The 19,779-nt window shown below is 38.8% G+C and overlaps 1 protein-coding gene across 1 annotated transcript in view; it reads right to left on the bottom strand.

Annotated features, from left to right (window-relative positions):
• NRBF2 (nuclear receptor binding factor 2) overlaps positions 1-19,779 on the bottom strand; it is a 119,397-nt gene that overhangs the window by 82,422 nt on the left and 17,196 nt on the right. The window contains exon 2 of the mRNA XM_044056463.1: positions 15,865-15,949. Within this exon, the coding sequence (XP_043912398.1) occupies positions 15,865-15,949 (85 nt within the window). The remainder of the gene's footprint in view (positions 1-15,864; positions 15,950-19,779) is intronic.

Here is a 19,779-nt window from a genome sequence, read left to right as displayed (position 1 = left end):
TATAATGATCAAAGGTGTCTTACCTTTCAAGGATTTTGCTCTATCTTGTAGTAGCTTCCTCCTTTTGTTGTAGAGCTTGTTTATGGCTGGGGTCCACCAGACTGGCCTTTGGTACAGAGAGTCTTAGTTTTGTTTGGGATTGCCTGATCCATGCAGTCCTGTAGGTGCTGGTAGAAGGCATTTGTAAGTGATTCAGCGGTTTGAGTAATGTTTACCACTGGCTCAGGGGCCTTAAAGGAGACCACACTAGTTTTAGAAGTGTGAAATCGGCTTTTGAGAAGTTTTTCACTGTGGTCTTTTTGTTTCAGGTGGGGGCGGATGAGGACCTCCAGCGAGATTAGTTTATGATCTGATCTCACCAGTGAGGGGTATACTTCGGTGTTGAACATTTTGATCCCATGTTCGTGATGATGAGATCAAGTATGTTTTCTCCTCTTGTGGGGATGGTGACTAGTTGTTCCGTGGCATTTGAGTTTATGAACACCAGGCATCTTTGGGTTCGAGTGATGGAGCTTGAGGAGTGTTAACAGTCTATACTAGGGTAGTTAAGGTCACCTAGTATGATGGTGTTTGGAGATACATTTATCCCTCCAATGTTTTCAGGAAGGCCATGTGAGGTTCCTGAGTTTGAGAGGGTGGCCTGTAACATGCTACAAATTGCAGAGCAGTCTTGCCTATGGTTAATTGCACCTGGATGGTCTCCGATGCATCATGCGTTGCCACCAACCTTGAGGTGTGGGTGTCCTTTATGAATATGGACACCTCCTTTCTTGGTGTTGTCCGGATTTTGGGGCGGGCATGATATGAGGTGAAACCTGTTAGTGCTGGGGTGCTCTCAGGAGCCTTGAACCAGGTTTCTGTCACAGCACAGACATCGATGTTCTCCATATTGAGAAGGGCCTCGGTGCATCTTGAGATTGAGACTTCTGGCATTGAGCAGCATTACCCTTAGTTTTTTCCTTTTGGTGTTCTAGGGTGGTAGGTTTAGAATTTGAGCCTTGCCTAAAAAGGCACTATGGGGTGGCAAGAGCCTTTGCCAATATCCGAAGCCCAGGGTGACAGGTGCGCGTGGCTTGTCCAGCATGTCATCCCAGGCAGACAGACATTGGATCCCCTTTGAATGACACCAGAATTTAAGCCAATTATTAAAGCTGATCATCTTATCACTGTATTGTGGCATCATTCTAGGTGAAGGTAGGATACTGCTCAAGGTCAGGGTCATACCTGCCTGGGCTACATAATCAGAGAGCTCCTCGATGTCCCTTTTCATGTAGTCCTCAGGTCGTTGACACCAGCGTGGACAATGAGTACCTGCTGTTGAGAGACCTGAGTGCTTGCGTTATGTGGCGGATTCTAGCGCCTGACAGGCAGCTTACTGTGACCTTCTCTTTACTCAGTCTGGTGAGCGGGACGTCAGTGTGTCTGACTATGGAATCACCAATGACATATAAACAGTACTAAAAATTGCTCTTGTATAAATTGAGACAGTTGATAGAATAACAGTTCTTACTTTAGCATGCATTTTTCTGAAGGTTATGAAGTCTGAAACTCAGTGTATCATTATTTAGTGACTTAATTTCTAAATGATTTGCCAGAAAACTACAAATTTTATGAACAAACCAAAAAGAAGAAGCAAAAATCTATTCATTCTTTGAAAATCTGGACAGTTGGGAGGTATAGTTCAGATGGGCCTGTCTGAGTTTGCTGCCCTTCCCCCCTGACAAAATCACGGTTGAAGAGCCTCTGCAGCCATTCCTATGAACCATTACTTGGCTATTTCACTCCATTTACCATAAACACTAATGTGCATACTGCTTTACTTGTATGATGAGTTGGACTTCATTTGAAAGTTTTATTTTGTATTTTACAGCACAAACACCAAGTCATCTACTAAACAAAGCAATGCAGTCTCACAATGAAAACTTAGCATTAAAACTTCTCTGCTCTTGAAACTCACATTCATTGAAACCCACATTCAAAGAAAATACATTTTGCCAGTGGCAGATATTAGTTTTGGGCTGTTTTCAAATCATAGGCCTCTTGCATATGAAACATACATGTGCTCTTTGATACACCTTCCTCATTGTACTAAATTATATTCCTTGTACAATATATTACAGTTGTTAGAGGGCGTTTTAAATTTGTTTTGAACATTTTTACAGTAAACAATGAAACAAAATGCATGCACCCATAATGACAAAACTGCCCAGTTCAGAACATTTATCATAAGTCTACTCAGACTTCCGCAGTCCACTATTATCAGTAAATATGCACAATTCTACAGTCCACCATTATCAGTAAATATGCACAATTCTACAGTCCACCATTATCAGTAAATATGCACAATTCTACAGTCCACCATTATCAGTAAATATGCACAATTCTACAGTCCATTATCAGTAAATATGCACAATTCTACAGTCCATTACTATCTCTGAAGTAAAAGTCATCTAAATTCCACATTAAAGAAATCTGTAACTAATGAAGAGGTTGCTGCTAGCAAACACCTTTATATTTCATGGTTTCATCGAAAAATAAAGTGCCTGTTGCCCCTCAGGAATAAATTGCCTATATTACATTAAAAAAATGATAAGCTAGTAATATTGCAAGAAGAAATGGATGGCAAACTGATAACGAACTCAGTATCTTCACCAAGGAGAACATTCTCAGTACAGCAGCATCCACCCCTTGTGGGAGGATAACCCACAGCCTCCTGCATCAAAGACAAGTACACAACTTGTGCTATTAACAAGGCAAACCAACTTCACTTAAGCAGCACTAAACTTCTGTTCACCTGCAGCTCTCAGCTCCTTGTAAAATCTACTCAATACTCAACTTTGCAGCACAGGAAAACTGGAAAAAGCCAAAATGTATTGGGGGCAAAAGCCCAAAAACCAGGGACACAAACATTGCTTGTATAATCTTGGAAAGTTGCTAGAACCATACATTTTACTGCCAAGCTCCCTGTGCAAAACAGAGCAACATACCACTACGCCAAATCAGCTGCTTTGTAAAAGAGGAAGACTGAAACTTAAATGGCTATCATTTAGTGAATTCAGTTCTCACCATAGCTGTCAACCTCTTAGTACAAAACACCTGGACAAACCCAGTAATGAGGGAATACAGCCCTCAAACATTCAGTGAATTCAGTTCTTGCCATAGCTGTCAACCTTAGCACAAAAGACCTGGACGAAGCCAATAATGAGGGAATGCAGTCCCAAAAATAGGGACAAATTTCAAATATTCATCTTATAAACTTAGAAAATTGCTAGAATAAAAGGTTTTGTTACTATGTATTTTCTGAAGAACATGAAGTCTGAAATTCAAATGCCTGTCAATTTTACTGCTGACAGAATAAAAACAATTTTCAGCAGAGACCCAGGGAGAAATACTGCAGACACGTCTTTGTAAAATGACAGGGCACCAGAGCAAATCCACACAAACACAGAGAGGAAGGCACCCCAGCCAAGAATCAAACCAGAAAACCTATAGCTGTGAGGCAACAATACTACCACTGCACCATCAAATATGCAAAGACTTAAACATTCAGAAACCTGAAGTCTGAAATTCAAATGCCTGTCAATTTTATTTAACATTTGTTAATCAGGACAGTCTGACTTGGAACAAAAAAAAATTCAGCAGAGGCCCAGGAAGAAATAATGCAGACATGTCTTTGTAACATGGGAGGACACAAAAGCAAACCCACACAAATACAGGGGGAAGATAAAGACCCCACAAAGAAGGCACCCCAGCCAAGAAGCAAACTTGAGAACCTGCAGCTGTGAGGCAACAATGCTACAACTGCCCCATCAAATATCAAGCATTACAACATTTACAAACCACAGATATTATGAGGAACAGATCAGATCAAACATGAGGCAAAAATCTGCAGTTTGTGTTTCACAAATGGTGGTGGGTAGGGAATTAAGGTCTTTAAAACCTGCATACAAGGTACAGGATTCAAGCCTGAGGTATTCCTTACCACACACACAAACACCTTTAGTAGCAAACCACAAAAACTAAATATACTGCATTGGGTGCCAAACAGTTGTCATGAGAGTCCAATCAAGACAGAATGAAGTGTAGAAGAATAAAAATATTTCAATGCATTGGCTGCATGACAGCTTAATATCTAGATGGAAACAAAAAAGGTTGTGAGGCATGAAGAAATAAATTACTTTTTTTAAATACATTAATGGAATGCCAGTCAAAATCAAGTATAAAAAAAACAAGCAGCACTCAACTCAAACCACTTCTTGCACTGCAGTTCTAATTATAATTTATATTCAGCTTTATTAAAGTAACATGCTGAAAGTAGAAATCTCCGATGCCCCCACTTGTAAAAATGTTCCTTATCCAAAAAAAGACCTGCTGCCTAACAACTACTTGTTTCATGGGGAAAACATGATCAAAGTAAATGAAAAGCAAACAAGAAATAAGCTCAAGATACATTGCTTAAAAGGATTACTGTACAGGTTATAGACCACACGATTGGCATTTGGTTTATGGTTAAAGCCTGCAGAGATGACTGCAAGTCTCCAAGTGTAATGAGACTCTTAAAATAATGTAATTCTGTCCTTTATCACAAATATTGGCATATGCATTTCAATACCCAAGGCTTATACATTATCTAGTTAAGTATTCTCTACATGGCAACAGAAAGGCTTTCAATGTTGGCAATTCTTTAACAGTATGCTTATTAAAGCTTACTTGCATCTTGCAATCTCAGCCAAGCTTACCTGATGGTCATTAAAGTATTGCTACTTAAACACAGAGCAACATGCACTTTGAGTAATAAGCATAAATCAACAGTACAAAAAATATGACAGAAACCAGACCAATCTGCAAAAATCAAGGACAGATGAAAAGCCACTCTAGTACTTGTGTCTACCTTGGATGGGTGGGATTCTCTGCACATTTACACTGCATAACTACTCCTTGCCTTGCTTCGTCACATCCAGAGTCACTACATGGGGAGTGGGGTGTAACAAGTATGTCACAGTTTGAAATGTCTCTGGCTGACTTGTGATGGCCCTGACACATTTGTCATACCTCTCAACCTCAGAGCAAGAAATCTGGACAAAGCCATACAAAGAAATGGGACAAAGGCCCCAAAAATAAGGACAATTTTTAAAATATCGCTCTTATAACCTTAGAAAGCTAATAGAGGTCTTGCATTAGTATGAATTTTCTGAATGGTATGAAATCTGAAACTCAAATGTCTGTCATTATTTTCTAACTTCAGTCTTCATTTGTCACTAATTTGCCAAAAAAAACCCACAATTTTATGAAAAATTGACCAAACAACGCAATGTAAAAATATAAAATAGCAACACAATACAGCTGGGAACCTGTCAAAGAAGGGACACTTTAATATTAGTACTGCTAACTTCAGCAGCTGACAAAATAAAATAATCTACATGCATTTCTGAAATAAAAGTAATCTGATTATTACAGTTATTTCTTAATTATAAACCCTCCATGTTTTCTTCCAAAATTGCTATTTTGCGGAGGGATCATTAGGGGAAGAGCAACATTTTGAGTCAAAATCAGGTACAGTTCAGAGGTTTGGCTATGCCTAATTCTATAAAAGCAATTTATTTGCATGTACCTCTCAACCTGTTAATGCAATAAATCTGGACAAGGCCAGATATATTGGGGGAACATATAAACCGTACTAAAAATTGCTCTTGTATAAACTGGACATAAATCTGGACAAGGCCAGATATATTGGGGGGAACATATAAACAGTACTAAAAAATGCTCTTCTATAAACTGGGACAGTTGATAGAACAGGTCTTTAGCATGCATTTTTCTGAAGGTTATGAAGTCTGAAACTAGGTGTGTCATTATTTAGTGACTTAATTCCTAAATGATTTGCCAGAAAACCACAATTTTTTATGAGGAACAAATCAAAAATAAGAAGCAAAACATCTATTCATTCTTTGAAAATCTGGACAGTTGGGAGGTATGGTTCAGCTGGGGCTGTCTAAGTTTGCTGCCCTTCCCCCTCACAAAACCCTGGTCGAATGGAGCCTCCCTGCAGCCATTCCAATGATCCATTAATTTGCTATTTCACTTCATTTACCATAAACACTAATGTGCATACTGATTTACTTCTATGATGATTTGAACTACATTTGAAAGTTTTATTTTTGCATTTTACAGCACAAACACCAAGACATAACAAACTTGGCATTAAACCTTCTCTGCCCTTGAAACTCACATTCACTGAACCAACATTAAAATCTACATTCAAAGAAAATACATTTTACTCGTGGCAGATAAAATTAATTCTGGGCTGTTTTCAAATCATAGGCCCCTTGCATATGAAACATACATGTGCTCTTTGATACACCTTCCTATTGCTTTGAACATTTTTCCAGTAAACAATGAAACAAAACTGTCCAATTCAGAACATCATCATAAAAGTCTACTCAAACTTCTACAGTCCACTATTATCAGTAAATATGCACAATTCTACAGTCCACCATTATCAGTAAATATGCACAATCTCTGAAGTAGTAAAAAAGTCATCTAAATAATTCCACGTTAAATAAATCTGTAATGAAGAGGTTGGTGCTAGCAATCACCTTTACATTTCATGGTTTCAATCGAACAATAAAGTGTCTGATGCCCCTGTGGAATAAATTGCCTAAATTACATTAAAAATAAGCTAGTAATATTGCAATAGGAAATGGATGGCAAACTGATAACAGGCTCATAATTATCTTAACTTTCAGCATTCACCCCTTATGGGAGTAGAACCAACAACCTTCTGCATCAAAAGCAAGCACACAGCCTGTTGTGCTATTAGCACTAAACTTCTCTTCCCCTGCAGCTCTCAGCTCCTTGTAAAATCTGCTCAATACTCAACTACATCTCAACTTCGCAGCACAAGAAGTCTGGAAAAAGCAAAATTTATTGGGGAGGGTCAAAAGGGCAAAAACCAGGGACACATTAAACATTGCTTGTATAATCTTGGAAAGCTGCTAGAATAAAATGCTGCGTTACCACGGTACCACCATACATTTTACTGCCAAAGTCCCTGTGCAAAAAAGAGTCAGAACATACCACTATGCCAAATCACCTGCTTTGTGAAAGAAAAATGCTGCGTTACCATCGTACATTTTACAGACAAGGTCCCTGTGCAAAACAGTCAAGAGCAACATACCACTACACCAAATCAGCTGTTTTGTGAACGAGAGGAAGACTGAAACTTAAATGGCTATCATTTAATTAATTCAGTTCTCACCATAGCTGTCAACCCCTTAGCACAAAACACCTGGACAAACCCAGTAATGAGGGAATACAGCCCTCAAACATATTCAGTGAATTCAGTTCTTGCCATAGCTGTCAACCTTAGCACAAAAAACCTGGACAATACCACTAACAGGGTATTACAGTCCCAAAAATAAGGAAATATTTCAAATAGTCATCTTATAAACATAAAAAATTGCTATAATAAAAGGTTGTGTTACTATATATTTATTGCTAGAATAAAAAGTTGTTTTACTATGTATTTTCTGAAGACTATGAAGTCTGAAATTCAAATGCCTGTCAATTTTACTTCTGATGGAACAAAAACAATTTTCAGCAGAGGCCCAGGGAGAAATACTGTAGACACGTCTTTGTAAAATGGCAGGATACCAGAGCAAATCCACACAAACACAGAGATAAGATGGAGACTCCACAAAGAAGGCACCACAGCCAAGAATCAAACCACAAATCCTGTAGCTATGAGGCAACAATACTGCCACTGCACCATCAAATATGTAAGAAATTAAACATTCAGAAACCTGAAGTCTGAAATTCAAATGCCTGTCAATTTTATTTAACATTTGTTAATCAGGACAGTCTGACTTGGAACAAAAAAACAATTTTCAGCAGAGGCCAGGAAGAAATAATGCAGACATGTCTTCGTAACATGGGAGGACACAAAAGCAAACCCAGGGAGAAGATACAGACCCCACAAAGAAGGAACCCCAGCCAAGAATCAAACCTGAGAACCTGCAGCTGTGAGGCAACAATGCTACTACTACACCATCAAATATCAAGCAAACAGACCCCACAAAGAAGGAACCCTCAACACTGCTACTACTACACCATCAAATATCAAGCAAACGACCCAACAAAGAAGGAACCCCAGCCAAGAATCAAACCTGAGAACCTGCAGCTGTGAGGCAACAATGCTACTACTACACCATCAAATATCAAGCATTGGAACACTTACAAACCACAGATATTATGAGGAACAGATCAGATCAAATAGGAGGCAAAAATCTGCAATTTTTTTTACAAATGGTGGTGGGTAGGGAACTCAAGTCTTTAACACCTGCATACAGGGTACAGGGTTCAAGCCTGAGGTATTCCCTACCACACCACCATGAGCACCTGGGGCACACACACACACACACACACACACACACACACACACACAAGTCCATTCCAATAGGCTTCCCTACCATTCTAAACACACACCAGTCCATTCAAATAGGCATACATTCATTCACACACTTCCCTATCATTCTAAACAATAATTAAACACACTTACCTGTCCTTGCTGCCCATTCTCCATAACATTAATCCAAATGCCCATGCAATAATCCACAGTCCCGCGAGATTCCTGCGATCCAAACCCTAATCCACAGTCCCGACGCTGACTGCTGATGTTGCAGTCCGGCCCCAACGCGTTTTCCCAGCGAGTCTGTGCACTAAAGTGCACAGACGTCTCCTATGTTTCCCTACCTGGACTGCCTGGAGCATGCGCAGTAGACTCGCAGTAGTCTGGGCTACTGCGCATGTGCGAAGTCCGCGAATTTTTTAAAATTTTTTTCTTTTTTTGTTGAGGGGGCTGCAGTCCGGATAGCACGGGCCACCCCTGCTTAATACTCTTGCAATTTCCATATGCAAATTTTGGTTGATCACCCAATATATGTTGTAAATCAGGCAGGCTTCTCAAAATTTGCCATTTCTTACTTATAATATTCTTCACCTGGGGGCTCTTCTATTATAAGTAGCAATATACCGGATTACACTTGCATGCATATTAATCTCTCTATTTTGATTGTTAAACCCCCTCAAGTATGATGCAGCTATACTATTCTCTACTGCCAATCACATTATTCATTATGGCATCTATTATTGTTGTTTTTATTCCTCTTTCTCGAAATTCATTAGCTATTTCACGCATCTGTTCTACACATCTATCAGTGTTCAACCTGCTGACCCTAAGGAAGTGACTTCGAACAATTCCCTTAAAAATATGGGTGCATGCATACTCATTCGATGGACATATCTATGTGTACCTCTTTCCTATGAACACTTGTATTCAAAATATGCCCTTCCTTGTTAATGCTAACATCGAGATAAACAATATGAATACTTGAACAAGACATCTTACACTTCAAAAAAAATGTAGTACTGTCTAGATAATTGGCATATTCATTCAGCATATCCTTAGTCCCTTTCCAAATTAAAAAACAATCATCCACAAAGCATTTAAACCATAGCACATTACCATTATAAGTAATGTTACCATCATAGATAAACTCTTTTTCCCATTCTTGTAATAGGAGCAAAAGTAAAACAGAGGCAAGGCTCCAGGCTTCAAAGACGTTTATTGACCAAAAAACAAGCACTTTCACCAATTAGGCTTCTTCAGGTGTACTGACATAAGGTATTAACATCTCTATTTATACTAGTTACCATGTGATCTTCCATAAATATTTAAAGGCGTATTTGATTAAAATAGTATAATATATACAAAGGACATAAGTAAAAACACATAAAAACAATAAGATACATTAGCAAAGGTTTAACAAAAACAGTTATTTCATCTACATAAGTAGGTCTTAATGGAATATATTCATTTAAACCATGCCCTTCTGTTGCCCTTAATCTAATTATCCATCTTGCTTCTAAGCCTTCAGTTTGTGTCTTAATATCTCCCACCTCTTATGCTTTCAAAAATCCTACCTATAGTCCTAAAAGAAAATTTATGTTGCATACTGGTATCTTTAATATGTCTGGCAAGGGCATTAAATGAACTACCTTTTCTTATAATGGTACAAATGTTCCCAAATTCTCTCTCTAAATAATCAGTTTTGCCTACGTAGAACTTTCTGCATATCTGACATATGGCAACATAGACTATATGTCGGGAATCACATCTGGCATTAACAGTAAAGGTATATGCCTCACCAGTATCAGGATGTCGAAAATGTAAAACAAGTAGAAACAGAATTACAAAAAATTACATTTACCACAAGGTCTAGTGCCTTTAGTAATGCTTAGTGTAGCCTGTTCCTTAGGGTAACATAACTGTATTTCGTAACGACCTTTGAATCTTAAAAGTAAACTGCGGACATCCCCCTATATACTTATATTCCACCTGAAGAAGCCTAATTGATGAAAGCGCTTGTGTTTTTTGGTCAATAAAAGTCTTAGAAGCCTTGAGCCTTGCCTCGGTTTTACTTCTGCTGCTATTACAAGTTTGGTACCTGGTTACTGTTGGAACTTTTTTCTTCATTTTCATTTTCCCATTCATTTAACACTTGGTTAGCATAGGTGTTAGCCATGGGCGTACACACGGCCACACCAGCAACCTGTAAGTATGGTTGTTCAAGTACTCATACTGAAAAGTGGTTTTATGCCCAGGTGGGCTTTCTGGTCAACAACTGCATTCTTTTCATACTTGCAGGAAAATATATCTGTATATAAAGCACAGGGTGAGGGTGTGTGACTGACTGTTTTTGTGCCTTTAGCTGACAGATCTTAAAGCACATGGGATATATGTACTTAAAAATGCATAACTACACAAAACTGCATTTATGTGATGCAAGGACGTGCTCCATGGAGGATAGTAACCCACTCACATATGTTGTGAGTATGAGCATTCTAACAGACATCTAGATATTCGACAGGGTGTCAGAAATGATGAAATACATCTGGTTTGACCAAAGTCCTATGCTACCTATGGAAAAGATGTATAGCAGGAATCACAGAAACTTAAATATACTAAAGTTCAAGGAAGATATACAACCCAAATTAACACAACAAGAAAGACTCACTGGGAGTTAATAGTCAGGAGATGTAAGGACAGGCTCCTCGAGTCATCTCAAAGTAAAGCTGCAGTGTAACAAGACTAGAACAGTCTCAAAAAACTTCAGATGCCCAAAAAGTAAAGCTCTACTAATTATATTCCAAATCTGGAAGACCACTAGAGAGGGGAAAATATGGTATATGGACAGTTTGAAAGTTGATCATGAGCCTTAAGACTAAAGGTTGCATGCTTTAAGGTGTCCTTTAAAAGAGAGTGCAATAGATCTTGTTGTATGTAAAAGAACACAATAAATCTATCAGTTTTAAAAAATAATTATGTCTCCACACCCAGGATGGGGTACAAAATTGGTTACTATTGATCAGTGCCCTGCCACAATAACCAAACTTAAAATAAAAATACAAGGTATGGCACTAACACATTACATATACAAAGTAAGTAGAATTTACAACTTAAAAAAAAGAAAATGGGGGGGGGGATATTACATCTTTAAATAAGCTAACGTCAGGTACATGTCATCCAATACTTTCCAGAAGCAGACATGACTTTACCACTTCCTGGGGATGGGATAAGTTTTGTTTCTCAAGCTTCTCGTACTTCATATAATTGTCGTGTGTCAAACTCTATATGGCCTAGGCCTCTGTCCCAAGCCACCCCTCAACCAGACAGTGAAAATCTGGACAAAAGCTCCTAAAAATAGGCAAATTTGCCATACCTCTCAACTGTCCCACAGTTTGACTCAATTTTGCTTCAGAAGATATACATACATACAAATTCTCTTATTCTGTCAGTCTCTCAAGTTAATAGTACTAATATTTTAAGAGTCCCTGATTATGTCTGGAGTTGCTACAGACTCTGTTAAGATTTGTTCCCGATTCTTTGAGAGCTATGCATCTGGCCAAAAATATGGACAGCTAATTACCACGAAGTATCAAATTTCTAACATAACTCCTTTCACTCAAAATAAGATTTTGGGATATCACCACTCACAGACATGAGGTAGGAAACATTCTTTTTCAGTCAAATAATCAACTATATAAAAGCATTTTGTAGTAGGTACCCACATTATTTTGGGTCTATATCACAACATCGAAGTATTAAAACTTCGAATGTTCTGATATCGAACACTATTCAGCGAATGCTAAGAATAGCGAAGCTGCAGAACAGCGAATTTGTTCCTCGGGAAAGAATTTGGTTGGCCGTTTCTGTGGCCTCACTATTCTTAGCGCTGTGGCGGAAAGTTACAGGTTGGGTTCAGGTAAGTGTGCAATTGTATGTTAGGGTTAGGACGCGGGTTAGGTGAGTGTGCGATAGTGACGGGGGTTAGGTTTGGGTTAAGGTAAGAGGGTATAGTAGTGTATGTTTAGTTTAGTGTAGTGTTAGATGTAGGAATTTAAGTGTATGTGTGTGGTTGCTGTTTGATGTGCTTGTGTTGTGTGTATGTATTTCAGAGCAGTAAATTTTGTTGTTCTGAATGTTCGATATTTTCATGTTTAGATGTTTTGGGTCCGATGAAATAGCGTTCGCTATTTTCATCTTTCGATAACGTGATATAAACGCATTATTTCAGCTGCCATGTATTTTAAGCAAATTATTACCAGGAAAATCTCTGAGTATATGTATAACCATATGCATACAAAATAGTCATTTGCTGTTTATTTTTATTTATTTATTTTACATTTTTAATCTGTTTTCAGGATCCTTATTAGAAATACAGCATTTATAATTTAATAATGGACATTAAAAATGTCTCTCCTAGTCTGTGTACTCCCCCCACCTAGTGGATAAGTATGAATGAATAAGAACCAACAAATATTCTCCATAGCTTTAGCTTTTCTATATTTAACTTTCTCTTCCCTTCTCAGATGAGTAGCAATTTGTCTAGCACATTTCTTTAAATCATCCCATATTTTAAATCACCCCATATCTTTGGGGGCTTCTGGCAACTTCCTTCTAATAATTTTAAGCCCTTATTAATATTCCCATACTCTACTCCAAGTCTAACACATTTCAAAAAATAAATATTTACTTGCAGATGCATATCTGCCTGAAAAAAAGAGTCAGAGTTCTCTTCAGTAATGTAAACCTGATGTAGCTTGGACTGTGCCTGGTACCTAGATTACACAAAAAACAAAAACACAATAAAATAAGTTCAGGACTGCCTTCAAACATATAGCTTGTACCTACCAATCATAGAGATCAATAAGAGACAGAAAAAAAATTAAACTGGATAACGCACGATTCTTCTAGGTACCCTGTCCACCTTCTTTATTCACATCAAGTTCCAGACAAAACTATTACACAAGTAAAAAAATACCCAAATCATAACATGTTTTAACACCCGCTGGTTTATCCTGGCAGGATATACACAGAGAACAAGTTAATATAAACATTCCCACTGATATTCCCATCCATGTTCACTCTTACAAATTAACTTGGCTTGACCAACCTCTCCAGCTCCACCTTCAAACGCACCCTGCAGCAAAAAATGTTTCACCACAACTAAAACTATCTAAAACTCCAATGCAAAATTACGTTGCTAGACCACAGTCAAAGGTGCACGGATTTCCAGGTTTGAAATGTCTTGTTCCTGGTAATATTTGGTAATTCTCAAAAAAAGATTACAATGTTATTAAAAGGCTCATGACCTCAAGAGATCACAGCGAGCTCAATTCCACAATGAGTTAGCCATATAGGTTTTGTCAACTAACAGCAAATCAACCTGGCTTTTGAAATGATTCAATGCTTTTGACCTTCTAACAGTTAAGAGGTAATCTCTTCCCGAGTTTGGCAAGTCTGCTCTTACTTCTTCTATACCATAAGCCTGTTCATATTGCAATTCCTATTTCTATTAGGCTAACTTACCTTTAATTTCTTTATAAAGTGTCAAATTTCTCCAATTATTAAATGACTGCCACATACCTTGTACAGATTCTTAACCAATGTTTTCATATTGTGTCTAATTTCTTATAATTGTTTAAGCTGCAGATGGTTTTGTTTCATTTTTGAAGATTGTAAAATTGTTTTTAAAAGGTTTTGTAATAATGTGGAGCTTTTCCCCATGGGCCTGTAGTAAAAATGGGCTTCTACCCGGTCAGACTTTCCCGGTAATCAAAGGCCAATAAATACATTTCTAGAGTTTTTGTCTGAAAGTATAAACAAGTTGATGTTTCTTGTATCAAGGCTTTGATAGGTACAGCCTATTCCTGTAGTGGCCTGTAATGCAACATTTCTGAAGCACATGCAAGTTCAGTTAAAATATCTTCTGCACAAGCAATATTTAATAGAATGCAATGTCAGTTTACTCATCACAGAAAGCAAAGAAAATACAAGGCAAATAGGTCATGTGGTCATTTACACCTTGCTAATACCAACTCTTAGACCTTGCCTCTAGTCAATATAAAACGTGGAAGGAGGATGGGAGTAGGAATGAGTGACTGAAGGTGATTCACCTATCCTAGGGGGAGGGAAGCTGCTTGGACTCACTGTAATAAAACAGTGCTAGAAACCTGGCGAGCCCTGTGACGCACAAGCGGTATGATGCAAAACTAGGAGGTTGCTCATGTGTAGAAGTGTGCATGCACCTCCCGAGGGCAGCAACTGTGGAGTTTGCAGGGGTTAACGTACACTCCCCAGCAGTAATATAATGCTGCACCAGCATCCACAATCTCCTCACTTGCCCCGGATGTGGGTCAGGTTGAAAACAGAGGAGGCTAGGGGTTGGCCCAGAAGATATGGTGAACAAGTACAGGAGACAGTTGTAACCGATGGTCAGCTGCAGGAGGGAGGAAGAAAATAGAGAGATCAAATTACATAATTCTCTTCCTAAACAGAAGAAAGGCCAACTAAACAAGTATTTTTCACATTCAGATCCCCAATTCAGAAAGAACCAAATTCTCATTTGAATAGTACTAACAGCTTCCTTTCAAGAGACTTACAATTGCATTTTTATGGCTCCTTTTCTTCCTAATGCCAAACCCTTGTATAATATAATTGCACAACTGGGAAATATAATTATAAGCAAATGCGGTCCCTCTGGAGAAGCTGCAGAATGTCGCAGTTTACATTTCAGCTAGAAGTTTCGCACACTTTTCCTTTCATTTCCTTTTCTCATTTATAGAGAAATGCTACAATGTTACAATCATTTTTAGGTCACAGGCATCACACACACTGCAGAGTTCACAGGGCTTAAATATACCTTTACAAATGCACTAAATTCTGAAAAAAAAATAAAATTAGTTCTACCCTAGTATTACAAAGAATTTAGTTCAGTGCCTCTTGTAGGGATGTGTAATCAATGGGTGATTTGGCATTCAGTAACTATTAAAATAATGCTCAATAGATTTTAAAAACACTTGTGTGTGTGTGTAAAATTAGTTGTGAATGAATAATCCCTAATCTCCAGTGTTGCTGTACTAAGCAATTAAACTCAAATGCAAACAGCCATACTTGTACAGATCACCAGAGGTCCTGGCTGCTCTGAGGCAGGGGGTCCACCAGCATTAACAATGACAGTTTTGACCGGTGCCTCAGGATGGTTGAAAGGAAAGGGGGGGGGGGGGGGGAACACACATCAATAGCCGGCCTGCCTTTTTGGGTGGTGGATGTGGGATCCTACATGCCAAAACCACTACCAAGCATACAGATGGAAACTGGGTTGTACATAAATTCTGTGGTGGCAACATGAATATTACAGCAGTGGTCACATGGGGAACAACGTATGCATTTCCCAGGACACTGGCAAGTGAAAGAGGTATCAGTGGTTGGTGGTGGTGAAGAAACTAATATTATGAGAAACTCACCTGCAGCCTTTTTGTGGCAATTGATAGCTTCTTCATATTTCCCAGCAACTAATAAACGTTCTGCTTTACGACTTTGTTGATGAGCCTGGAAAAAAAATACTTGTATTAAATTTACCAGGAGATCATTGTTTAACTGTGAAGCAACAACCATTTGGTGGGTGTAATCATGTTTTCTAAAGTTATTTTTATGTAAATTTATTGATCTTTTAGCAAAACATACCCAAGTTACATAAAGGCACAATGTGTGCATAATGGCCTTTCAAAAAGTGACCTGAAAATGACAGAATTCATGACTAGTCATTACACATAAGTTTCCAAGCTGCGTCTGCATTTAACTATCCTACTGTGTACCATGAGTTGACAAAGTTACTTCTCCAAGCCATGTCCATTTCACTGTCTTCTACTGGACTTGAAGCAATCTGTGATGCTCAGATCACACTGTAATGCTGGATTACCAGTCACACAACAGCAGAACGAAGAAACTACTCCATTATGTTTTGCATTTAAAAGGCAATCATATGGCTTATTTACTGCTAAACTTAAGACAATACTGCTCTAGAAAGAACTCCAGTAAAGACTGCAAAAGTTGTAAAGGCTCTTCAACTAATTCAGGATACTGAAAACAAAGCAGAGGATAAATATAGTTTGCAGGCAATGTCAGTGTGGACATTTTTTTCCACAAAGGATTTAGTAGGCACACAACAGCTTTCCTGAGAAGCTGTCAATCAAAACTGGTGAGGTGAAAGAGAAATTTAGTAGGGATGAAAAGAAACAGAATCTGTAGCTAGTCCAGTAAGCTGGAGAATAGGCACACTAAGAAGGTAAACCTTTTTTCCTACCACCACAATTTGTAATTCCATACATGAAGGCCACTACTACCCTTTTCCATAACACTTTAAATATATAATGTTACCTCTTTTAAGTGGTAAGTGATGGTAGTGCTGACGAAGTGTAATAAAGAAACCAGCATAGCTATACTTGAAGTTTAGAGTTCTCTGTCAAATGAGGTACAGAAATTAAGAGCTTGAAAAAATATGGTAGAAAATGGAAGCAAAAGCAGATCTTATGGGCTTATATGAAAGACATATGAACTACCCAGTAATAATTTCTGTGCATAATTCTGCACTCTCTGCAGGCACACCAAGCCCCATCTAAAAGCCTAATGCAGAGGGTACTGCATTAGTCCATGCTGGATGATACCAGTGCATGTATTACTGTAACCAAGGCTGAGGATGGGATAAGGTTTCAGATCCAAACAACATTCTCCTGATGGAAATAGAGGTCTTGACAAAAACTGGTACCTGGCTCTTCAGCATCAGCCTGTTATAAAAAAAAAAAAAAACACAAAAAACAAGCAGATCAAACACCAATAAAACAAATTCCAGTCCATTGCCTCACAAACAGCAAGGAAGGAAAGGAGAAGACAACACAACACAGATGCATGCACTAGCATCTCCTTAGTCGCTGTGGGATTCATTACGTTACCAAGGAAGGAAAAAAACGGCTTTTCTGTCTGTTTACTCAAAGGAAACACGCTAAATCACTCATCTGGTGGGAATACTAAAGTCAAGCTTAAAACATTTCAATCTGAGGTGTATACATGTACTGGCCATAAGTACACCTCAAAATGTGGACAGCCAATGCCTTTTACATCTGCAGACAAAAATCTTTTTATACCAGGCCACTACGGATGCCTTACTACCCCACACAAAGGTGTCAAAAAAAAAAAAAAATGTTGGTGGTAGATCAGCAGAGAGACTCAAAAGAAGAGCACACATCCAATGTGGAGGATCCAGCAAGATATTTCTGGATCTAGTAGAAATTTTTTTACAGGTTTCCACAACTGTCTTTTCTAATGTTGAGGCCAACTGCATCTCTTGATACCTAAAGGCATAACAATGGCAACGATATGGAAAAGGTTTACTTTAATGTGGAATATGGTAAAACAATTACTAACCTTTCTATGTGTAACAGGATAAACCAGACAACTAGCTGTTCTGTCACAGTAGCAGAACTGCTCTCCTAGATCATGCCTGGGTGGGTCAGATGCACCAAAAGGTCATCAGCAAAGAGTGACCATTTTACTTCCTTACAACAGTAACACTACCTTGCTGTGTCTTTCGGCTTATCCGGGTTAGGGGTCGCCACAGTGGAACTCCAGTCCGCTAATGTTTGGTAGTGATTTTTACGTGCCGAGTTTACCAGCCCTGACGCACAACCTTCAACAAAGGCACGCCCATTCAAGCATGCCTCCACACAGAAGACGCTCTAGCTGAGAATCGAACGGGACAACTTCTTGCTGTGAGGCAACAATGCTACCAAACCAGATATTGTCAGGGTCCTACCAAAGGGCTAAAGACATAGGATGGAAAAAAGGGCAGGAAATGCAAGCTTGTCTGCAAATCAATGAGGAATGCATAATGTCTTCAAAATACTATAGAAGAATCCCTAACTCACCATATAGAAACCTTTAGTATCTAGATACACTATCATCAGATAGAAGTCAATGTTTGGCCATCCTAAATCAACAAGTCTTAATGGTGCTATCAAAAGTTTGCCTACCCCTAATGAATCCAAGCCTGTTCTACTGCGTACTGGGATAAATATCCGGCTAGGACTCCTATATCCCTGTTTTGATTAATGGCTTGGGCTGAAGAAACTGGTGGGAGGATGGTGAAAAGTGATTAGGCAGCGCCTGCTCTGTTACTTCTGGGGGTAGGGGCTGTGAGCACATCCCACCCTAGTACCCCCCAAGTGGAAATTGGAGGTCAATTGGAAGAGCTTCTTTACAGCTGGTCACTCCAGAAATGGGCGATATGACCACCAATGACAGCCTACTGGTCTGGACGGGGAAACATCAAGGTTAAGAGAAACCTCAGATTCTGACTATAAATGACAGGACTTTCCCCTGGCATTTGATTCTTGCCCAAAGGGGAATTGATGGGCTAGAGCTATAGCAAGAACAGTTTAATCACTGAAAACAAACTATTGCTGAACCAAGAAAACCAAGAAAACAGACTGGATCAGCGAAATCAGAAAGCCACAAGGTCCACTCAGCGATAATTAGTCTAATTATCGCTGAGTGGACCTTGTGGCTTTCTGATTTCGCTGATCCAGTCAGTTTAATTAATCACTGGGGGCACTGCCTGATGCTCAAAATGAGGGAGGAAAAAAAAAAAAATTTATAATGGCTCAGTTCCACTAAAACACGCACCAATAAGATCATTTTGGAAGTTGTATAGATGAAAATCATGGATAGGCACCAAAACTGGCCTATATGAAAACAATAACGCAGGCCCTTTGCAGTCTTTCAGCATAACAGACATTACTCTCCATATTCTAGGAAGTCAGCTTTTGACCAGTGTCCAACAATTTATTCAGTCATGTCAAGCAGCAACTGTTCCTGTGCCAAGTCATAGGCCTCCAGCAGGAGACTGTTAAGAGTTCAGGGACTTGCACTTGGGCTGTTACCTCAAGACCTCTGGGACTTCATCCACTGCAACTGGAATAAGACACACTTGTTGCCTGTTCCTGCAAAAAACTGGGCAAACTTAGATGGTCTAAAATAACTTTGTTTTATCATCGTGGTAGGGCCTTTCCATAGAGATTCCTGTAAAACATAGTTAAACCCTCCAAGATCTTTCTCAGAAGACCGTTGTTCATCCATCAGTCTTAATCAGAGTAAGCAAATTGTATCCATTCCAAACTACATGATTTACATGTTACAATACAACAATCTGGTTCTCAACTTGATGCTACTGAATCACAGCTAAAGAAAGTAGTCTACAGAATGGGACTGAACACCCTGGTCCTAGAATGAGAAGCTATTTCCTACGTTTCAAGAATCACCTCATCTGCAAGCCAGTTTTTAACATAAGCAAATATGGTCTCAACTAGTAGGTTTGAAAAATGAAT

Source organism: Protopterus annectens, chromosome 14.part0, assembly GCF_019279795.1.
Source record: "Protopterus annectens isolate FY-2018-M chromosome 14.part0, PAN1.0, whole genome shotgun sequence".
Lineage (NCBI taxonomy): Eukaryota > Metazoa > Chordata > Ceratodontiformes > Protopteridae > Protopterus > Protopterus annectens.
This window is presented reverse-complemented; position numbering and strand designations above follow the sequence as displayed.